General features: G+C 39.6%; 2 protein-coding genes across 11 annotated transcripts in view; both read left to right on the top strand.

Annotated features, from left to right (window-relative positions):
* unc13bb (unc-13 homolog Bb (C. elegans)) overlaps positions 1-7,443 on the top strand; it is a 55,508-nt gene extending 48,065 nt beyond the window's left edge. For 7 of the 10 annotated variants that reach the window (XM_077496867.1, XM_077496877.1, XM_077496874.1 and 4 more), the window contains 10 exons: positions 827-915; positions 997-1,143; positions 1,240-1,363; positions 1,474-1,527; positions 1,605-1,682; positions 3,675-3,822; positions 3,972-4,028; positions 4,185-4,277; positions 4,360-4,519; positions 5,446-7,443. In XM_077496867.1, coding sequence (XP_077352993.1) covers positions 827-915; positions 997-1,143; positions 1,240-1,363; positions 1,474-1,527; positions 1,605-1,682; positions 3,675-3,822; positions 3,972-4,028; positions 4,185-4,277; positions 4,360-4,519; positions 5,446-5,731 — 1,236 coding nt within the window. In that variant the 3' untranslated portion in view covers positions 5,732-7,443. The remainder of the gene's footprint in view (positions 1-826; positions 916-996; positions 1,144-1,239; positions 1,364-1,473; positions 1,528-1,604; positions 1,683-3,674; positions 3,823-3,971; positions 4,029-4,184; positions 4,278-4,359; positions 4,520-5,445) is intronic. The other 3 variants (XM_077496875.1, XM_077496871.1, XM_077496868.1) reach the window with 1 other exon arrangement.
* Positions 7,444-7,989: 546 nt separating this feature from the next.
* On the top strand, positions 7,990-17,046 carry LOC144002472 (phospholipid-transporting ATPase ID-like). The gene is made up of 28 exons (XM_077497742.1): positions 7,990-8,005; positions 8,955-9,021; positions 9,227-9,285; positions 9,354-9,467; positions 9,543-9,641; positions 9,736-9,797; positions 9,877-9,949; positions 10,041-10,111; positions 10,612-10,694; positions 10,788-10,946; positions 11,045-11,133; positions 11,255-11,448; positions 11,514-11,722; positions 11,806-11,849; positions 12,217-12,382; positions 12,462-12,650; positions 12,836-12,951; positions 13,023-13,187; positions 13,280-13,391; positions 13,461-13,566; positions 13,682-13,832; positions 13,953-14,136; positions 14,219-14,442; positions 14,528-14,611; positions 14,752-14,997; positions 15,216-15,354; positions 15,510-15,640; positions 15,941-17,046. Exons 1-28 carry the CDS (start codon positions 8,000-8,002, stop codon positions 16,172-16,174), a joined length of 3,576 nt encoding a protein of 1,191 aa, XP_077353868.1. The 5' UTR covers positions 7,990-7,999; the 3' UTR covers positions 16,175-17,046.
* Positions 17,047-17,170: the final 124 nt, after the last annotated feature.

Raw genomic sequence — 17,170 nt, 5'->3', positions numbered from 1 at the left:
CTGAATTGTCAGCGCCGTTACAAATATGAATGTACTTGCTTTTTTTAAGGTATCGGTACTCTCGATGGTGACTGATCAGGAACTAGAAATGAAGATAGAAAATTGCATTTAATTTTAAGGAAAAAAAAGTGAATATTGGGATAAATAAGTCTTTAATATTATCTGTCATTGTTTTTTGGTAGGACATTCTATGTCTCAAAGGTACTAGTGGTCCTACTTTTATAAGTTCTGAATATTGTATAGATTTTATTTCAAGGTGCTTACTAGTGTTGTTCCGATACCGATACTGGTATCGGCAGAGGTGCCGATACTGCATTAAAACAGTGGTATCGGTATCGGGACTACTCACAAGTAACATGCCGATACCATTAATTCCAACGCGAATGTAGGATTTTGGATGCAGCATCTTGTGTCTTGCTGGTGCACGACATTCACTGGTATGTGACATGTTCACTGCATGCCGATCTAAGATATCCTGTTGGCCCTTGAATGCTCTGAACCAATAGCAGGACAGCTTTTTCATGTTGAGGAAAAAAAACCTTAAGTATCGGTATGGTATCGGCCGATACTGCAAAGCTGGGCATCGAAATTGGCATCGGGAGCCAAAAAACGGTATCGGAACAACACTCGTGCTTACATCAAATTTCAGAACCATTGTGATTTTAGAGCATTACATTTGGAACCTCTCATTATTATAATGCATTTTGTATAATAATGTGGTTATATTCATTTTTATTTGGTGTATTTGGACACCATTTTACTTTGCATGTATTTTATCTCCATTGAAATAATACTTGGTTGTTTCTTTTGTGTATTCTTTCTGCAGATGGACACAGAGGCAAGTGATCTGCTGAACAACCTGCAGGTGAAGCTGAACAGCGTGCTGGATGAGCTCAGCAGTACATTTGGGAACAGGTAGAGCACCTGCCCGCATTTCAGAGTAGGCCACACGCTTGACTCCACATGCGTTTATGCCGACTTCCCGTGAACTTCCAGTTTCCAGAGCCGCATCAATGACTGCATGCGTCAGATGGCGTCTCTGCTATATCAGATAAAAGGTCCGCTCAACGCCAACACCAAAAACCAGGTGGAGGCCGACTCGGATAACATGCTACGGCCACTTATGGATTTCCTGGACGGGAGGTGAGTGCTGTAACATAAGAATTCAATGTGTGATGATGTGCACTTGAAACTGTGTGAACCAAGAAATTCTTGTCTTTCATGTGCATGATTCTGCAGGTTGACGCTGTTTGCAACCATATGTGAGAAGACTGTTTTGAAGCGTGTGCTCAAGGAGCTGTGGAGGATTGTGATGACCAACCTGGAGAAGACGATTGTCCTCCCCCAGGGCAATGACACATTTGTAAGCTTTATGTTGTTGTTTTTTTCTTTGCATTAGGTCATACTCTGTCATTATGTTGATATATTTGAGTTGCCAAGAAAATGGCACATTTATCTGTGCACATTTTTCAGGGTGCACAGATACTCTCAGCTGCAAAAGAGCTTGGGCAACTTTCCAAACTCAAAGTAAGGCAATGCTACGAATACATTTGCTCATTGTGAGTAAGTTTTTCTATGCTAGTCTAACTCGCTTTTTCGTGTAGGATCACATGGCAGGGGAGGCGAAGAGCCTGTCTCCGAGGCAGTGCGCTGTTATGGATGTTGCACTGGACACGATTAAGGTCAGATGACTTAAACTGAGTGAATTTTAGATAAAACAGGTTACAGTATCAACAGTGAATCCACCCATCAGTTGCCTACGTGGGAAAGACTGAACTTGAAACAAACATTTATTGACATAAATTTCGATCAAGTACTGCAGATTAGGGTGCCAATCCACTAATCCAGGTTATATAACTCGTCCGTTCGTCGCCACACCTGCACTATTTTTGATGCCAAGAAAGGGACAGTGTACGCCCTGGCCCAGTTTCAAAAACAAATATTCACTTTTTCATTCACACCTATTAAAAATGTATAGCTTTTATTAAATTACTGGTAACATGCTTTTGGAATGTGGGAGGGACTGGGAACACCTGCAGCAAGCTCACACAGAAGCACGTGCGCTATTCAAGAGTATCAACAGCTGGTTAAGAGCAAATTAGATGATTCAAGGACAAGGGCTGGGTCATGAGAGTCAAAATATTTGAAAAAGCTCAAGCTATGATACTGTATAATTGTACATGACTACAAACTACAACCACAATAGTAAACATAGTAGTAAATGAATACCTCTCAAACTCAGCATTATCTTAGTTGAGTGAGAATTGTTGATATCGCTCTTATGTGGCCACTACCCACACAGTGGCTTTTTTTTAAGTTTTTTTTTTTTTTTTTTTTTTTTTTTTTTTTTTTTTGTGCCGGTGGATTCATTTTCTCAGTACTTTTTTCATTATTTACGTTTTCCATTATTTAAAAAAAAAAGAAAAAATGAAGAGACAATTTTGGGTTTATTATTATTATTATTATTTTATTTTATTTTTTTCTCTCTCTCTCAATGCATTTCAATTATATGCGGCTTTTCGCTGTTCACGGGCCTATCCCCCACAAATAACGGTGGTCCACTTTACATTTTTAAGGTGTAATATCACCATTCACCACTACATGGCAGACGTGTCTTTGTTGCACTTGCACTGGGCCTTATACTGCCCTATACTAGGCACCATATTATTTATTTATTTATTTATTTGGATTTGAAATTACATACAGGACTAACATTGTCCGTGAATAATTAAAAAAAAAAAAAAAAAAAAGATTGAGTTTGTTTGTTTGCTTTGAAAAATTGCACAATATGACTTAATTTTGGTCATTTTTATGCAGGAGAGCCCTTTGCACTGGAAATAAACAAATCACATTATGTGGTTATGTTTTGATTCTTCAAACCTGTTGTTGTTGAAGGCTGGGTATTTTATATATGCGTTGAAATGCATTTTGAAAAACAAAATATATTATTATTATTATTACCACTATATTTATTGTACATACATCAATAATTAAAAAAAAAAAGCAGACATGCACATAGTTTGTCCATATTTAATTTAAAATACTGTTGTATATTTGTAATCCATCTGTTTAGGAGATACATGATCCTATGTTGGCGGCACGGTAGTCGAGTGGTTAGCACGTCCGCTTCCCAGTTCTGAGGTCTCCGGTTCGAGTCCAGGCTCGGACCCTCCTGGGTGGAGTTTGCATGTTCTCCCCGTGCCCGCGTGGGTCTTCTCCGGGTACTCCGGTCTCCTCCCACATTCCAAAGACATGCATGGCAGGTTAATTGGGCGCTCTGAATTGTCCCTAGGTGTGCGTGTGAGTGTGTATGGTTGTTCGTCTCTGTGTGCCCTGCGATTGGTTGGCAACCAGTCCAGGGTGTCCCCCGCCTACTGCCCAGAGCCAGCTGAGATAGGCGCCAGCAGCCCCCGCGACCCTTGTGAGGAATAAGCGGTCAAGAAAATGGATGGATGGATGGATGATCCTATGTTGCCCCCTATTGGCCACCTCCATCATTTCAGTTGCCCACCCATTGTATAAATAAATGAATCAATAAAAACAAACATAATAATACAGCCGTATTTATCTGTGCTTTTCGTGAGAGCCCATTGCTGTGTCAACAAACTCCACATACAGTAACTTTCCGCAAACATAACCAATGTGAAAATTTGGCTTTTTGTTTTGTTTTGCAGCAATATTTCCATGCAGGAGGCAATGGTCTGAAGAAGGCCTTCCTGGAGAAGAGTGCTGAGCTGTCCTCTCTTCGCCATACCCTTTCCCTCTACACTCAGACCACTGATATACTCATCAAGACCTTTGTGACCAGTCAGCATGGTCAGGGTAAGCCATTAGAAAGAAGATTTCCCCTATAAACTATTAGATGCTGTGATCTACATATTTTTATGCTTTATTTAGTTGTTCCCCACATTTGACTGTGTTGACAAGTTGTTGCTGTCTTTTCTTTATTCCCCGTGCTGCGTATGTGCTAGTGCACAATGGAAAGGGTATTAGGTTAACTCCCAATGAAAAAATACAGCCCAGCAGGGGTAGGTTTCATCATCATAGAACATGTGACCTCTCCCACATCTGACCACGAACACAACCTCAAAAAGCATCCACATCTCATCATCTCGAATCCAACTTTTTAGAAGTGGGGAAAAATCAAAAGTCATTAATACACTGTGTGCGTTGCATTCAAATAGGTTCAGGTGTGTCCAACCCGATTGGAGAGGTGTCCGTCCAAGTTGAGCTCCACACTCATCCTAAAAGTGGAGAACGCAAAGTTTCCGCCAAAGGTCACAGAGAACTCGATGGCATTTTGGAAGTCAAAAAGTTTCACTTAATGCTCACTTGTTCTGCCATTGCCTTCACTTACAGTCGTGGCAGCTACAGATTTGAAATGGCAGACACCTGGAATGTTCCGGCCCTTTGTGGAGCTCACCATGATCGGGCCGCACCTCAGTGACAAGAAACGTAAATTCCAGACCAAATCCAAGAACAACAGCTGGTCTCCCAAGTTCAACGAGACCTTCCACTTGTGAGTATAACAACTGAGATGTTCTTGTAGCTTTTTAATAAAGAAGAGATGACCTCTGGAATGACTTTTTTTCATCATTAATAAAAGTAACAAATGTGTAAAGAGAGACTGCGATGTAGTCACGGGAGGTATGTGAGGCAGTATCACACTGCTGCCCCTTCTGGCTGTTTGTTGCATGTGACGAGTTAAAAAAAAAAAAAAAAAAAAAAAGTATGATTGCATTAAATTATGTTCCTTGTTAAGTTCTATATTCTGCTTTCCAATGATTTTGAATAATTATCTATAGTATCATCATTAAAATAACTGAATGCAAAACATTTTTGTTTGTTGTTTTCACCAGTTGGCAAAGTAACTAATGCGTAGCGTGATACAAAAGACAGACAGCAACATTAGGTCAGGAGAGGCAATTGAGCCTTACTGCTGCCCCCTTCTGGCTGTTTGCAATATGTGATGAGTTCTTAAAAAAAAAAAAAAAAAAAAAAGTTTTTTTTGTTTTTGTTTTAATTTAATACCTTGTCCTTCCCTCCCAAAAACGTATTTACATGTTTTTTGTTGTTGTTGTGTCTTTGTTTTTTTTTTGTTTTTTTTGTTTTTTTTTAATACCATGCAAGAGCATACAGAAGGCTTTGATGCTTCTTCTGACATGAAAAGGTTGGTTAAAGCAATGGTAGTTATTACAAAAACCGACCAACAGGTGGCAGCAGAGAGATAAGAGCTAAGCCATGTTGCAATAACTTCATTTTGTTACTGTTTTCACCAGGACTGTAAATAATGTTAAAACTTAGCTATATTCTAATGTTTTTTTTAATTGCTGCAAAATGGAAACATGCAATATACTTTTTTTTTTTTTTTTCTTGATGAAAGAATTTTTCTTGACTTGAACCATGCTGTAAACAATTCACTGACATGCATCTCTCTCTCTACAGCGTCCTGGGAAACCAGGATGGTTTTGAATGCTACGAGCTGCAAGTGTGCGTCAAGGACTACTGCTTCGGTCGAGCCGACCGGGTGGTGGGCTTGTCTGTGATCCAGTTGAGAGACATCATGGAGAAGGGCAACTGCGCCTGCTGGTGCCCGTTAGCTCAGTGCATCCACATGGACGACACAGGCCTCACCGCCATGCGCATCTTGTCGCAGCGCTCAAACGACGACGTGGCCAAGGAATTCGTGCGGCTCAAGTCGGAAACGAGATCAGCCGAAGAGGGCAGATGAGTTGGCGGGTGAACAGACTTTCCTCGATCTTCAACATAACTGAAGTTTGGTAGCACCTTACTAAAATCACTTTACACATTATCATACTCGACCTCACAAGTTTTACTTGGCTCTTCGTCAGCTTTTTTTTTTTTTTAATCTTTTAATTTACGCGCACACCATATCCTAAAGGTCTCCCACCTCCATAGTGTTGTTAAAACCCACCCAGGCCTCCTCCGACCTTGGCCACCGAGTTTGATGCCTTACACTCAAAGTCAAAACTGTGAATGTGTCAAATGAAGTCGATTGAAATGCTCAAAGGTCCACGTTGGTCTTTTGAGTAATGTGAAGATGACAATCAATTTCATCTCATACAGTGTCAAAGCTGATCGAATTTGAAGAAAAGATCTTTTAGATGTCTTTTACCACCGGGTGAGTTGAATTGTGCTTTGTGCCATTTAGAGGTTTTCATAACACAATGTGAAAGAAGAAATGATATTAAAAAGTCCTCATAAATGCAACATTCATAATTGATTTGCAAAGCGCAGCCATGGTAGGGAAGATATTTATTTATTTTTTTAAACAATTATTTATTTTAAGAATATGATTTTTGCACAGTTATTGTTACAAATTGGAATGGGAATAACTTTTCCTTTTTTTTTTTTTTTTTTTTTTTTTTTTTTTTTTTTAATAACGCCAGTATGATTCGTATATTTGTGATGGGATAATGAAGCTTGAATGAAGGCTACTGCAATGGAAACTGATTACATTTCTACTGCATCATCTCGGGGATTAATACAATTTTCCCATCACTAATCGATCTAAACTTTTGGCAGCACATCCTCTTAGTTCATTTTAAGTATTTACTTGATGATGGTTTACATGTAGACGGGTGGCAAATTAGTTACAGCCTGAAAGCGTAAATAATAAACGATGATTCTTCCATACAGGAAATATTTGGGAGATGTCGTCTTTAATTTTCACAGTCCACTGCTTTCAGACAATTTTACAGTAAAGAAAGGAAAAACCGTCGGAAATGTGAAGAATCTGTATACATTTGTCACCCAATCTGATTTCTTGTTGTCGTCTGCTCATGCTTTCAGTTGCCTTACTGTGATTGAACATTTTTGTTTGTATTTTGAACCCTTAATAAACCACACTCTTTCTTTTGCCTATTCACTGTGAGGTTTTCTACCTCTTGGCCTATTCCTGAATTCCAAGCGATATTGTTTTTTTGTTTTTTTTTTGTTTTGTTTTTTTAATATCTTTATTGTTTCTACAAATGCTGTATCTAGATATTTTTCTGTCTCTTAATTGTATTTTGTATGTATGTGAATGTTGTGTTTTTAATTATTTGGAAACAATGTGACTAACATATATTTCCGTTTGATGCTAACACTAATCCATGTGTGCCATCAAAGTGTTTTATTACTGATGGAGAAATGTTTAAAATGTCACTCATAATGAAGGATGTTTTTGCGATATGGGAACCTCAATCGATAACCTGTCGAACTGAAATAGATTAAATAATTTATGTAGTAATATACACTGTACATGGTCCCTGTGCCATTTTTTTTTTAGTTATTTTTGTGCATGTGTTATGTTTTGCAACTCCACTATGTTACAGCAAAACATGACATATACATGAATGATTGAATTTTTGAGATTTTGTCACCATGTACATGTTGCCATTTACACATTCCAATTTTCTATAAAGTATCTGTCAATCAAAATGTGTACATGATTTTTGTATAACTGAAAGGTACATAATGGGGGGGTGACAATTTTATAGTGGCCACGGTTGAACTAAAACCCCTTGAAATCCGATTGGATTCCCCAGGTGCGACACCAGATAATTTACATGTCAAAGCAAGTGTGTAATTGGATGTCCATATGGTCATTTAGATTTGCTCCTTCCACAATACAATAATTCAGAAAAGTAAAATGACATTTTAATGATGCTGATAAAGGTAACGAGACAGATAAGTTTTATCATGAGCATGCACACTCACCTCAAGTGTTTCCCTTCCAAGGCCAGATTGTTGCTTCTAATTAACCACGACATTCAACGCAACTGTTGTTTTACTGCCCATGCTGTGTCGGTGTCACCATCCAGGTCCAAAGATTGCTTCAATGTTTACTCGCTCGCTTAGCAGAGAGGCTGTCAGGGATTGCAAGCTCATAATTTTCCAACGAAGAAACCTTGACTGGTGGCTTCGTTGCCACCACCTCCTCCGTCCTGCGTACATCCAGCTGGGAGCTCCAGCAGAACCCGCTCATCATGTCATCATGCAAGTACAGGAAACGACACTGATTTATTCTGACGTGTGATCGCTTTGGAAATCAAAATGTAGGCTTCACCACTTTTTATACTCATGGTTTAAATTATGCATACATAAAATAGAATCAAAATATTTACTAATCGTTACTATTTAAAAAAATAAACTCAGTCAGTTGTAAATGTGAATGAACATTAACTGTTTCTGCAGGTATTGCATTGGATTTTGTATTTATGTATTTATTTTTTTAATTGCAGAAAATTACATTTTTTTGTAGACAATTGCTTTAATGTAAAGGTTTTTGACATGAGTGAAAAACCTGTGATCATATCACCACCATTATCTTTCTGGTTATAAATCGCGAGTCAAAGATTTAACTTTGATACAAAGGCTTGAGCAGGGAGTGGCCCAACATTAGTCAGGTATCCATGAAGTCTTTATTTTTCTAACTTTAAAAGTTCAGCATGCACAGAAGCATATTGGATTTATTTGGAGAGAAAAAAAAGCAGAGTAATTTTATGGTGGCTTTTTTTTTGAGTATTTATTTTTCTAATTTTCTGTTTTATTGACATTTTTATTTTTGTATTTTTCTAGATATTTTTCCGTTTTTTTATTCTGTTTTTTTTTCTTTCATTGAGAAAATATTTTATTAAAATATTTTTTACATTGACCAATATTTTTTTTTAATTAATTCTTTAATTAATACAAAAACTGTTTATTTGTATTTTCTGTTATAAAAAAATATTCAGAAAAACAGGGAAAATGATTAAGAAAAACGAGTGGCGGAGTTTTTTTTTCTTTTTCTTTTCCAAAGTGAATGCATCACGCTTCCATATCCTCACTTCAGTTTTGTGTCTGTGTGTTGAATTGTCAGTTGGATATAAAGAAACTATTGGTTATCTAGCAATAACACAAGTCAATAATAAATACTAACAATAATAATGTCCCTCCATTAATTAATATAGAAAACAGATCAAATGGGGTCAGTAGTGTCCTACTTGGGTCAGGTGTGCGGGCAGCAGACAAATCAAGGTGAGTCTGTTCTAAAGTTTGTTGCTGAAGTATTTGGATAATGACATGCAGGCAGAAGTACCAATATGAACTTCTTTACTTAAATTACGTTGATTGTTTTATTTCAAGTCTACTGGAGAGTAAGAAAAGGTACAAATAGTACAAATTAATTGTCAAAAGTTGTTTTGTTTTATGAAAAATCATTTGTATTTTTCCTCATCAACAGAGGTGGAAAGACGCTTGCGAGCCAATGACAGACCTTCCAACCTTTCGTACCACTATGCTGTGAGTCCGAAAAGGGAAGAAATGACACAGCAGCAATGGAACTCATTTGTCACTTTGTCCTTCTTCAGAATAATGCCATCAAGACGTCCAAATACAACGTCTTCACCTTCCTGCCACTTAACCTTTTCGAGCAGTTCAGGAGGCTCGCCAATTGCTTCTTCCTCTTCCTCTTCACACTTCAGGTAGGCTTACTATTGTTTTCAGATGCTCCTGCAATTATTACTTTTGATTACATGTGTTTGTTTGTCTCTTGTCAGCTGATCCCGCAAATCTCCTCGCTTGCCTGGTTTAGCACAGCTGCCCTTCTCATCTTGGTGCTTTCTATAACAGCAGTCAAAGATGCTTCGGATGATATAGTAAGCACAAGTTATAATTTTACAATATACAGTGATGTTATTATAACGCAAACAGCAACTCCACACTGTTCTTTATGTTACATTCAATGAACAGAATAGACACAAAAGTGACAATCAAGTGAATAACCGTGAAGTGAGCGTCCTCGTTGATGGAGAGTGAGTCATTTGACTCTTTCACATGGTATGTTCAATGGCGAAAGTGTTTACTCTAATTTTTTTCTTTTCATTTGGTCAGACTTAGAGCTGAAAAATGGATGAATGTTCAGGTCGGAGATATCGTTAAACTGGAAAATAACCAGTTTGTCACAGTAAGTGCCGCAACATATCACACAAATCACTTGGAAGTTGAAACATTTCCAGTAATATTTTTTTTTTCTTTTATGTGTATTTATTTTCCAGGCAGACCTTCTTTTACTCTCAAGCAGTGAGCCTCTCAATATAGTTTGCATTAAAACAGCTGAATTAGACGGGTATGTCCTGTATGTATTGTGAATCTGAGAAACAACCACTGGATACAAAACAAAAAAACAATGACAATTTCTGTGTGAATAACACAATATCCAAATCAAGAGGGAAGACATCAAACAAAAAATACACATGGAGTCTTATGGACAAGGAAAGAAACGCTAGTCAGCAGATGTTGCACAGGAGACTATCAATCCCATCAATATAACTGTTGAAACACAAGCAGAACAGCATCGCATGCAAAAAAGAAACCTCTGATTTATTAAGCTTTGAAACTCTACGCACCCCCATTTGAGAACCACTGCTGTAGGCTAAGTTAGAATAAATCCAGTTAGCTTTTGTTGACCTCCATACTGTCTCATTCTGATTGTGGCATCAGTGGAGCCGAACCCAGCTGACCCTCATTACAATTGGAGGACACCCAGTTGGATACATTGTGGTCATGTGCATGTCATGATTGGACAACAATTTCCAGTCATCCTTCTAATGTCATGGTTTTCCCCAGTGAAACCAATCTGAAGGTGAAACAGGCACTGACTGTCACTGGAGCGATGGGAGATAACACCGAAGCACTGACGAGCTTCAACGGTGAGAACTTCAGTGGATGATTCGGTAACGTTCCAACTTATCCAAATACGTCATCATGTTCACAAAGATAACCCCTTTACCCACGTTTCCCAGGGGAAATAAAATGTGAACCACCAAATAATCGTCTGGAAACTTTTAAAGGGACACTGACAGTAGACGGACAAACGTATTCTTTGGACAATGACAGAGTGCTTCTACGGGGATGCACTGTGAGAAACACAGAGTGGTGCTTTGGACTGGTTATCTTTGGAGGTAAAGAGAACATAAACTTTGCTTCCTGTGTTGCGATTTTTCTGACCACGTGAAATGTCTGTATAGATTCAGTTTAACATAAGATCCTACCTTTACAGGTCCAGACACAAAGTTGATGCAGAACAGCGGAAAGACGACGTTCAAAAGAACAAGCATCGATCACCTCATGAATATCTTGGTGCTTTGTGTGAGTTTCAGTCAGATCCGTACACATCAGAAACAAAAAGTTAACAAGAAAATATGTCCGTCAGCGCAACGACTAAGTGGGAAGATTTTTCCTTCATAAGTTTTTTTCTTCCACCAATCAGATTTTTGTTTTCCTGCTGGCCATGTGCTCCGCTCTGGCCATTGGTCATGCAGTCTGGGAGATGAGGGAGGGCTCAGTTTTCACTGTGTTCCTCCCTTCAGAATCTGGCATTGACGCTCCTCTCTCATCATTCCTCTGCTTCTGGTCTTACGTGATCCTACTAAACACGGTAGTGCCCATGTCTCTCTTTGTCAGGTATGTACTAACACAGAATATTTAAGACCCTTCGTTTGTCTTACCCTTCACTTTTTCCCCCCCAGTGTGGAAGCCATTCGTCTGGTGAATAGTTTCTACATTGACTGGGACTGTAAGATGTATTACCCCAAGAGTGACACTCCAGCTCAGGCGAGGACCACCACTTTGAATGAGGAACTGGGTCAGATCAAATATATCTTCAGCGACAAGACTGGTACCTTGACGCAGAACATCATGACGTTCAATAAGTGCTCGATTGATGGCAAACGTTATGGTGAGCAGACGATTCAAAGATACATGTTTAATTATGGTAAATAATTAAGATCAATGAATTCAGTGTGTGTTCTGTTATTTTAGGGGAGCTCTTGGACACTTCAGGACAGAGGATTGAAATATCAGAGGTGAGATTTATTTTAATCATTTGGTACACCCAGTGCTATGCCGATGAGCTGGTCCAATCTTGAGCTGGTATTATTTTCCTCAGAGGTAGGCATTCCGTCAATCATCAATTCCCGTCATTGACAATGTCCAACTTTCGCATTTTTGGGGAGTGCTTTATAACGCAAAGCCTCGCAAGAACTTTCGGAATGAGAAGAACAGTCTGTACTGACCTCGATCGACGGACGCAAACCTGCTTCAGTCAGTGCTCAGTCCGTGTATTTTTTGAAGCTTTGCGTCATAAAGCACTCGTGATGGAATTGGCGAATGACGGAAGAGCCTACCTCTGCTTTTCTGTCCAGCTCAGTTGAAACGTCTTTCATCCTGTAGAATACACCAAGTGTCGATTTCTCGTGGAACCAGCAAGCCGATCCAAAGTTCATTTTTCATGACCACACTCTGGTGGAAACCATCAGGGAGGGCAACTTAGAGGCTCAAGCATTCTTCCGTTTGTTGGCTCTCTGCCACACTGTGATGCCCGAGGAAAAACAAGAGGGTCAGGAAACTTTTCATAGCTGCACAGTCTACTGTTGTAATCCAAAGTATGACTGATGCTCTGTCCCTTTTTTTCTAAGGCGAGCTTTATTACCAGGCTCAGTCGCCTGATGAAGGTGCTCTGGTGACCGCCGCAAGAAACTTTGGATTTGTGTTCCGTTCACGCACACCGGAAACCATAACAGTTGAGGAGATGGGCAAACTAATTGTCTATGAACTCTTGGCTGTTTTAGACTTCAATAATGTGCGCAAGAGGATGTCAGTCATAGGTGAGACCTGTTATATTGCAGGGATGGATGGCATTTCTCTTGGTTCTCTGACTCTTCAGATCCGCACATTCCATTGTTCAGTTTATTGAATTGTCTGAATGTGTCAATGTTTTGTTTGTTTAAGAGAGCTATAGTTTCTCAAGCTCACCTGTGACTCTAGTCTTCATATCCTCACTATGATGCAGTGCGCAACCCTGAAGGGAAGTTAACTCTATACTGCAAAGGAGCAGACACCATCATCTACGAGAGGCTCCATACCTCCTGTAACACACTGATGGGTGTCACCACCGGACACCTCAATGTAAGTTTTTATCTTCTCCTAAATGGAAAACCAATATTTGTTGTAATTTTTGCCCTTAATCCTAACCTTAGGAATATGCAGGTGATGGTCTCCGCACTTTGGTTCTGGCTTACAAGGATTTGGAAGAGAGCTACGTGAAGGAGTGGATGCAGCGTCACCATGAAGCCAGCACCACCATTGAAGAAAGAGATGAGAAACTTCATGAGCTGTATGAAGAGATTGAGAAAGGCTTGTTGGTTGGTTCAACTTTTGCTTTAATTAAACCTGGACTACAACAAAAGATGCATACGCAAACATATTCTTACCTGTTTACCACCATTTGATGTAGCTTCTGGGAGCAACAGCTGTAGAGGACAAGTTGCAGGATGGTGTCCCACAGACAATAGAGCAGCTGGCCAAAGCTGACATCAAAATCTGGGTGTTGACTGGAGACAAACAAGGTTATTTTCTGCTGATTTTTTTTTCTACAGTTTCATTAATTCATGTTCACAAAATATGTTTTCCACCAGAGACGGCAGAGAATATCGGCTATTCTTGCAAGATGCTGCGAGAGGAGATGAAGGACGTATTCATCGTTTCCGACAATACAGCAGAAGGAGTCAAAGAGGAGCTTCAGTATGTTCGAAATCTCGAGTTGTTGCCTGACTTGATCGTATTGAGCATGACATATTTAGTCATGTACGAAGCAAAACACTTTGCCACATCTTCATCTTTACATTTCTGTTTTTAGGAGTGCAAGAAGGAAAATGTGTCCAACAGCAGCAAATGAACCAAATGTGACCAAGGCTCATACAGGTCTCTTGTGGATGCAGAAAACAGAAACTCTTCACGATGACCAAGTGGATGGAGAATATGCCCTTGTTATAAACGGACACAGTCTGGTAAGAGGGTTTTCATCACCCCTTACTTTTGTCAACTGAACATTTTACAGAGAAGGACGGCCTCATTTCTCCAGCCATACCAAAAATCTTTGGTTTCCTCATCTTCTATTTGGTCCTCAGGCCGTTGCCTTGGAAAACGGTTTGGATTTGGAACTGTTGAGGACCGCATCCATGTGCCAAACAGTCATTTGCTGTAGAGTCACTCCACTACAAAAAGCCCAAGTCGTTAAGTTGGTGAAGAAATACAAACAGGCGGTCACTCTGGCCATTGGAGACGGGGCCAATGATGTCAGCATGATCAAGGGTAAAAAGGCACTCGCAAATGACACAATGGTGCTAAGAAAATCTCTGCATTCATTGGGACTTTTTTCCTCTTTGCTTTAAAGCTGCACATATTGGTGTCGGCATCAGTGGTCAGGAGGGCATGCAGGCCGTTCTGTCCAGTGACTTCTCCTTTGCCCAGTTCCGCTATCTGCAGCGTCTCCTTTTCGTACACGGACGCTGGTCATATCTGCGCATGTGCAAGTTTCTACACTATTTCTTCTACAAAAACTTCACCTTCACCTTTGTGCATGTCTGGTATGCCTTCTTCTGTGGTTTCTCAGCACAGGTGAGGAACATTAATTTTACGTTATGTGTCATTTGGCAGAAGTCCAATAAACATGTTTGTGACATTTATCTTTTCTAAATCACAGACTGTTTATGACCAGTGGTTTGTCAGCATGTACAATGTAGTGTACACAGTCCTCCCAGTCCTTGGCATGAGTCTCTTTGACCAGGTATGCAACTTTCGCATTGTGCACTCATTCGACATAAGTTACAGTTTACGGATTAAGTTAATGTTCTTAAATCGATGAAAACTTATACTAGTCACTTGTGATGGATTCCCAAGCTTCTTGACTGCCCTCTGTTTCTGCAGGATGTAAATGATCGCTGGAGTTTCCAGTATCCCCAGCTTTACTCACCGGGGCCTCAGAATATTTACTTTAATAAGAAGGCCATGGTGTGCTGCATGATCCACAGCTGCTACAGCTCCCTCGTTGTCTTCTTCATCCCGTGGGCGGCCATGCACGACACAGTTGGAAACGACGGCAAAGACATTGCCGATTATCAGTCATTTGCTTTAGTGGTGCAGACGTGTCTTCTCATTGTAGTCAATATCCAGGTGAGTCCTAGCATGTTTTTTTAAAATCGCCTAAATTCATGGAAATTCCAGTTTTCATCGCGTGACAAATGGGAAGCGAAGTGCACCATGTTCTCGCCAAAACTGTAACCATATTACGTCCTTATTTATTCATTTGTCAACAAAGACCTGCAAAAAGGAGTTGTGTTTATTCCACTTCTTAGCTAATATTTATTTACATTATTTTTTCAACATTTCAGCTCTGTCTAGACACGCATTACTGGACAGGTGTGAATCAGTCCTTTATGTGGGGTAGCCTGGTTCTTTATTTCGCCACCACGTTCGCCATGCACAGCAACGACATGTTCTCCATATTCACCTCTGTGTTCCCCTTCATCGGTGAGTACAGTAGCTGCTGCACTACTTGTTCCCTTTTTTTGTTCTCGACAACCTAGTTGCCATTTTAATTTCAAAGAACAAACCCAGTAATTATTAACATGCCAATGAATTCTGTTGTATGTCATGAAGTGGCCAATTTTGAAATCTCTCTTCAGGCACAGCAAGGAACTCTCTGAGCCAGCCTAACGTGTGGCTGACAATATTGTTGACGTGCCTCCTCTGTGGTCTTCCCGTGCTAGCTTTCCGTTTCATGATCATTCAGCTTCAGCCCACCATCAATGACAAGGTATGACAGTCACTGGAACTGTTTCAACACTCATCTCACTTTTCAGAAGAGAAAAAGTATCATCACTAAAAGCCTTTGATAACAAGAATTAATAGGTACTAGCCAGATGGCATGTTGCTAGCAAATGTTAGACCAGTGGCATTCAGCTAACGGTAGCGTCCCTCACTGCCTTCACTTCAGGTCTCTTTAGCCTCATAATCTTCACCATAAGTTGTAGTTTTCCCCAAAATCAAATCCACTTTACAAATTGTAGCTCTCTAAGGGTGTTCAAAAATTGAGGTGTGACTGTATTATCTACAGGTGAGACATAAGGCACGTAAGGAGCCACTGCCAAGTCCTGCTGGCCATCAGCCAGCCAGGCGAGTCAGCACTCGGCGGTCAAGCTACGCCTTCTCTCATGCTCAGGGCTATGGTGACCTGGTGACATCGCGAAGATTTCTGATGAAGCGTCCTGTAAAGAGTCGGAACACCTTCCTCAAACAAACAGATCAGCCACAAGTCTATCGAACCATTACAAGGGAGTCAGAGCAATAACCACAGTACCAATAGCTAATACTGTAGATAGCATCTTATTGAGGCCATGTTCAAGTGACAAGGTAAAGATTACATAGACAGCTGACTTCATTTATGCATGTGTCGTGTCAGAAAACACAACAGAAATCCCGCTAGCATAGCATGAAGGCCTTCGGCTTATAAAAGTCATTTTTCTGTCTAACTTGTCTTTAAAGTCAGACAGTCCATCCCACATACTGTACAAAATGTGATTAATAAAGAAGAGGTTTAATATATCCTGATGTGCAAGTGGAAGTTTTCCTTTAGATATTTTGACCAATTTCGATGAAGCATTTTGGATGCATGTTGCTAATTGAAGCCGTGTATGGTACCATTACAACTGTGTAAAATAACTTACAAGATTATTTAATTTGTCAACTAATTTGTAAGTTTGTATAGTATCAAGCTCCATCTCTTGTAAAATTTTATTCATATATTTTTAGGACAGATGGCATTCACTTAGAATACTATATCAGGGACTTTGTTTGGAACTTGAATGAAAATGCAATAAACAGTGTTTGCTTGACTTGAAACAGCTTTCTGTACTAGTAGCGGAATGCGAAGCCCCGCCCACTACCCACTAGCATTCCGCTACTAGTACAGAAAGCTAGTGGGTAGTGGGCGAGGCGAAGATGAACAATTACCCCAAAGAGATAAATGTTCACAAGCACATTATTTACAATGGTATTCAATAATACCAAGTATTAAAATCAATTTTTACCTTTACCTCCGACTTATACTGGTGGACTGTCTTACAGTTAACGTTATTACCATTATATAGTGATTCCTTTTGTATAGAGCTTACATTTAAGCGTGAAATAAAATGCCTATGTTTTTATTATGCACTTTTCTAATTACCTGTTTAATCATTTTGCATTGACTGACTAAAACTTGCTCAAAGTTTACAGCTCAAGTGCCACCACAGGTCAGTGTATATATATATATATATATATATATATTGCAAGGGTGTGTTGCATA

Source organism: Festucalex cinctus, chromosome 15, assembly GCF_051991245.1.
Source record: "Festucalex cinctus isolate MCC-2025b chromosome 15, RoL_Fcin_1.0, whole genome shotgun sequence".
Classification (NCBI taxonomy): Eukaryota; Metazoa; Chordata; class Actinopteri; order Syngnathiformes; family Syngnathidae; genus Festucalex; species Festucalex cinctus.
The sequence above is the reverse complement of the archived record's forward strand: the minus strand, read 5'-3'. Positions and strand labels throughout refer to the sequence as shown.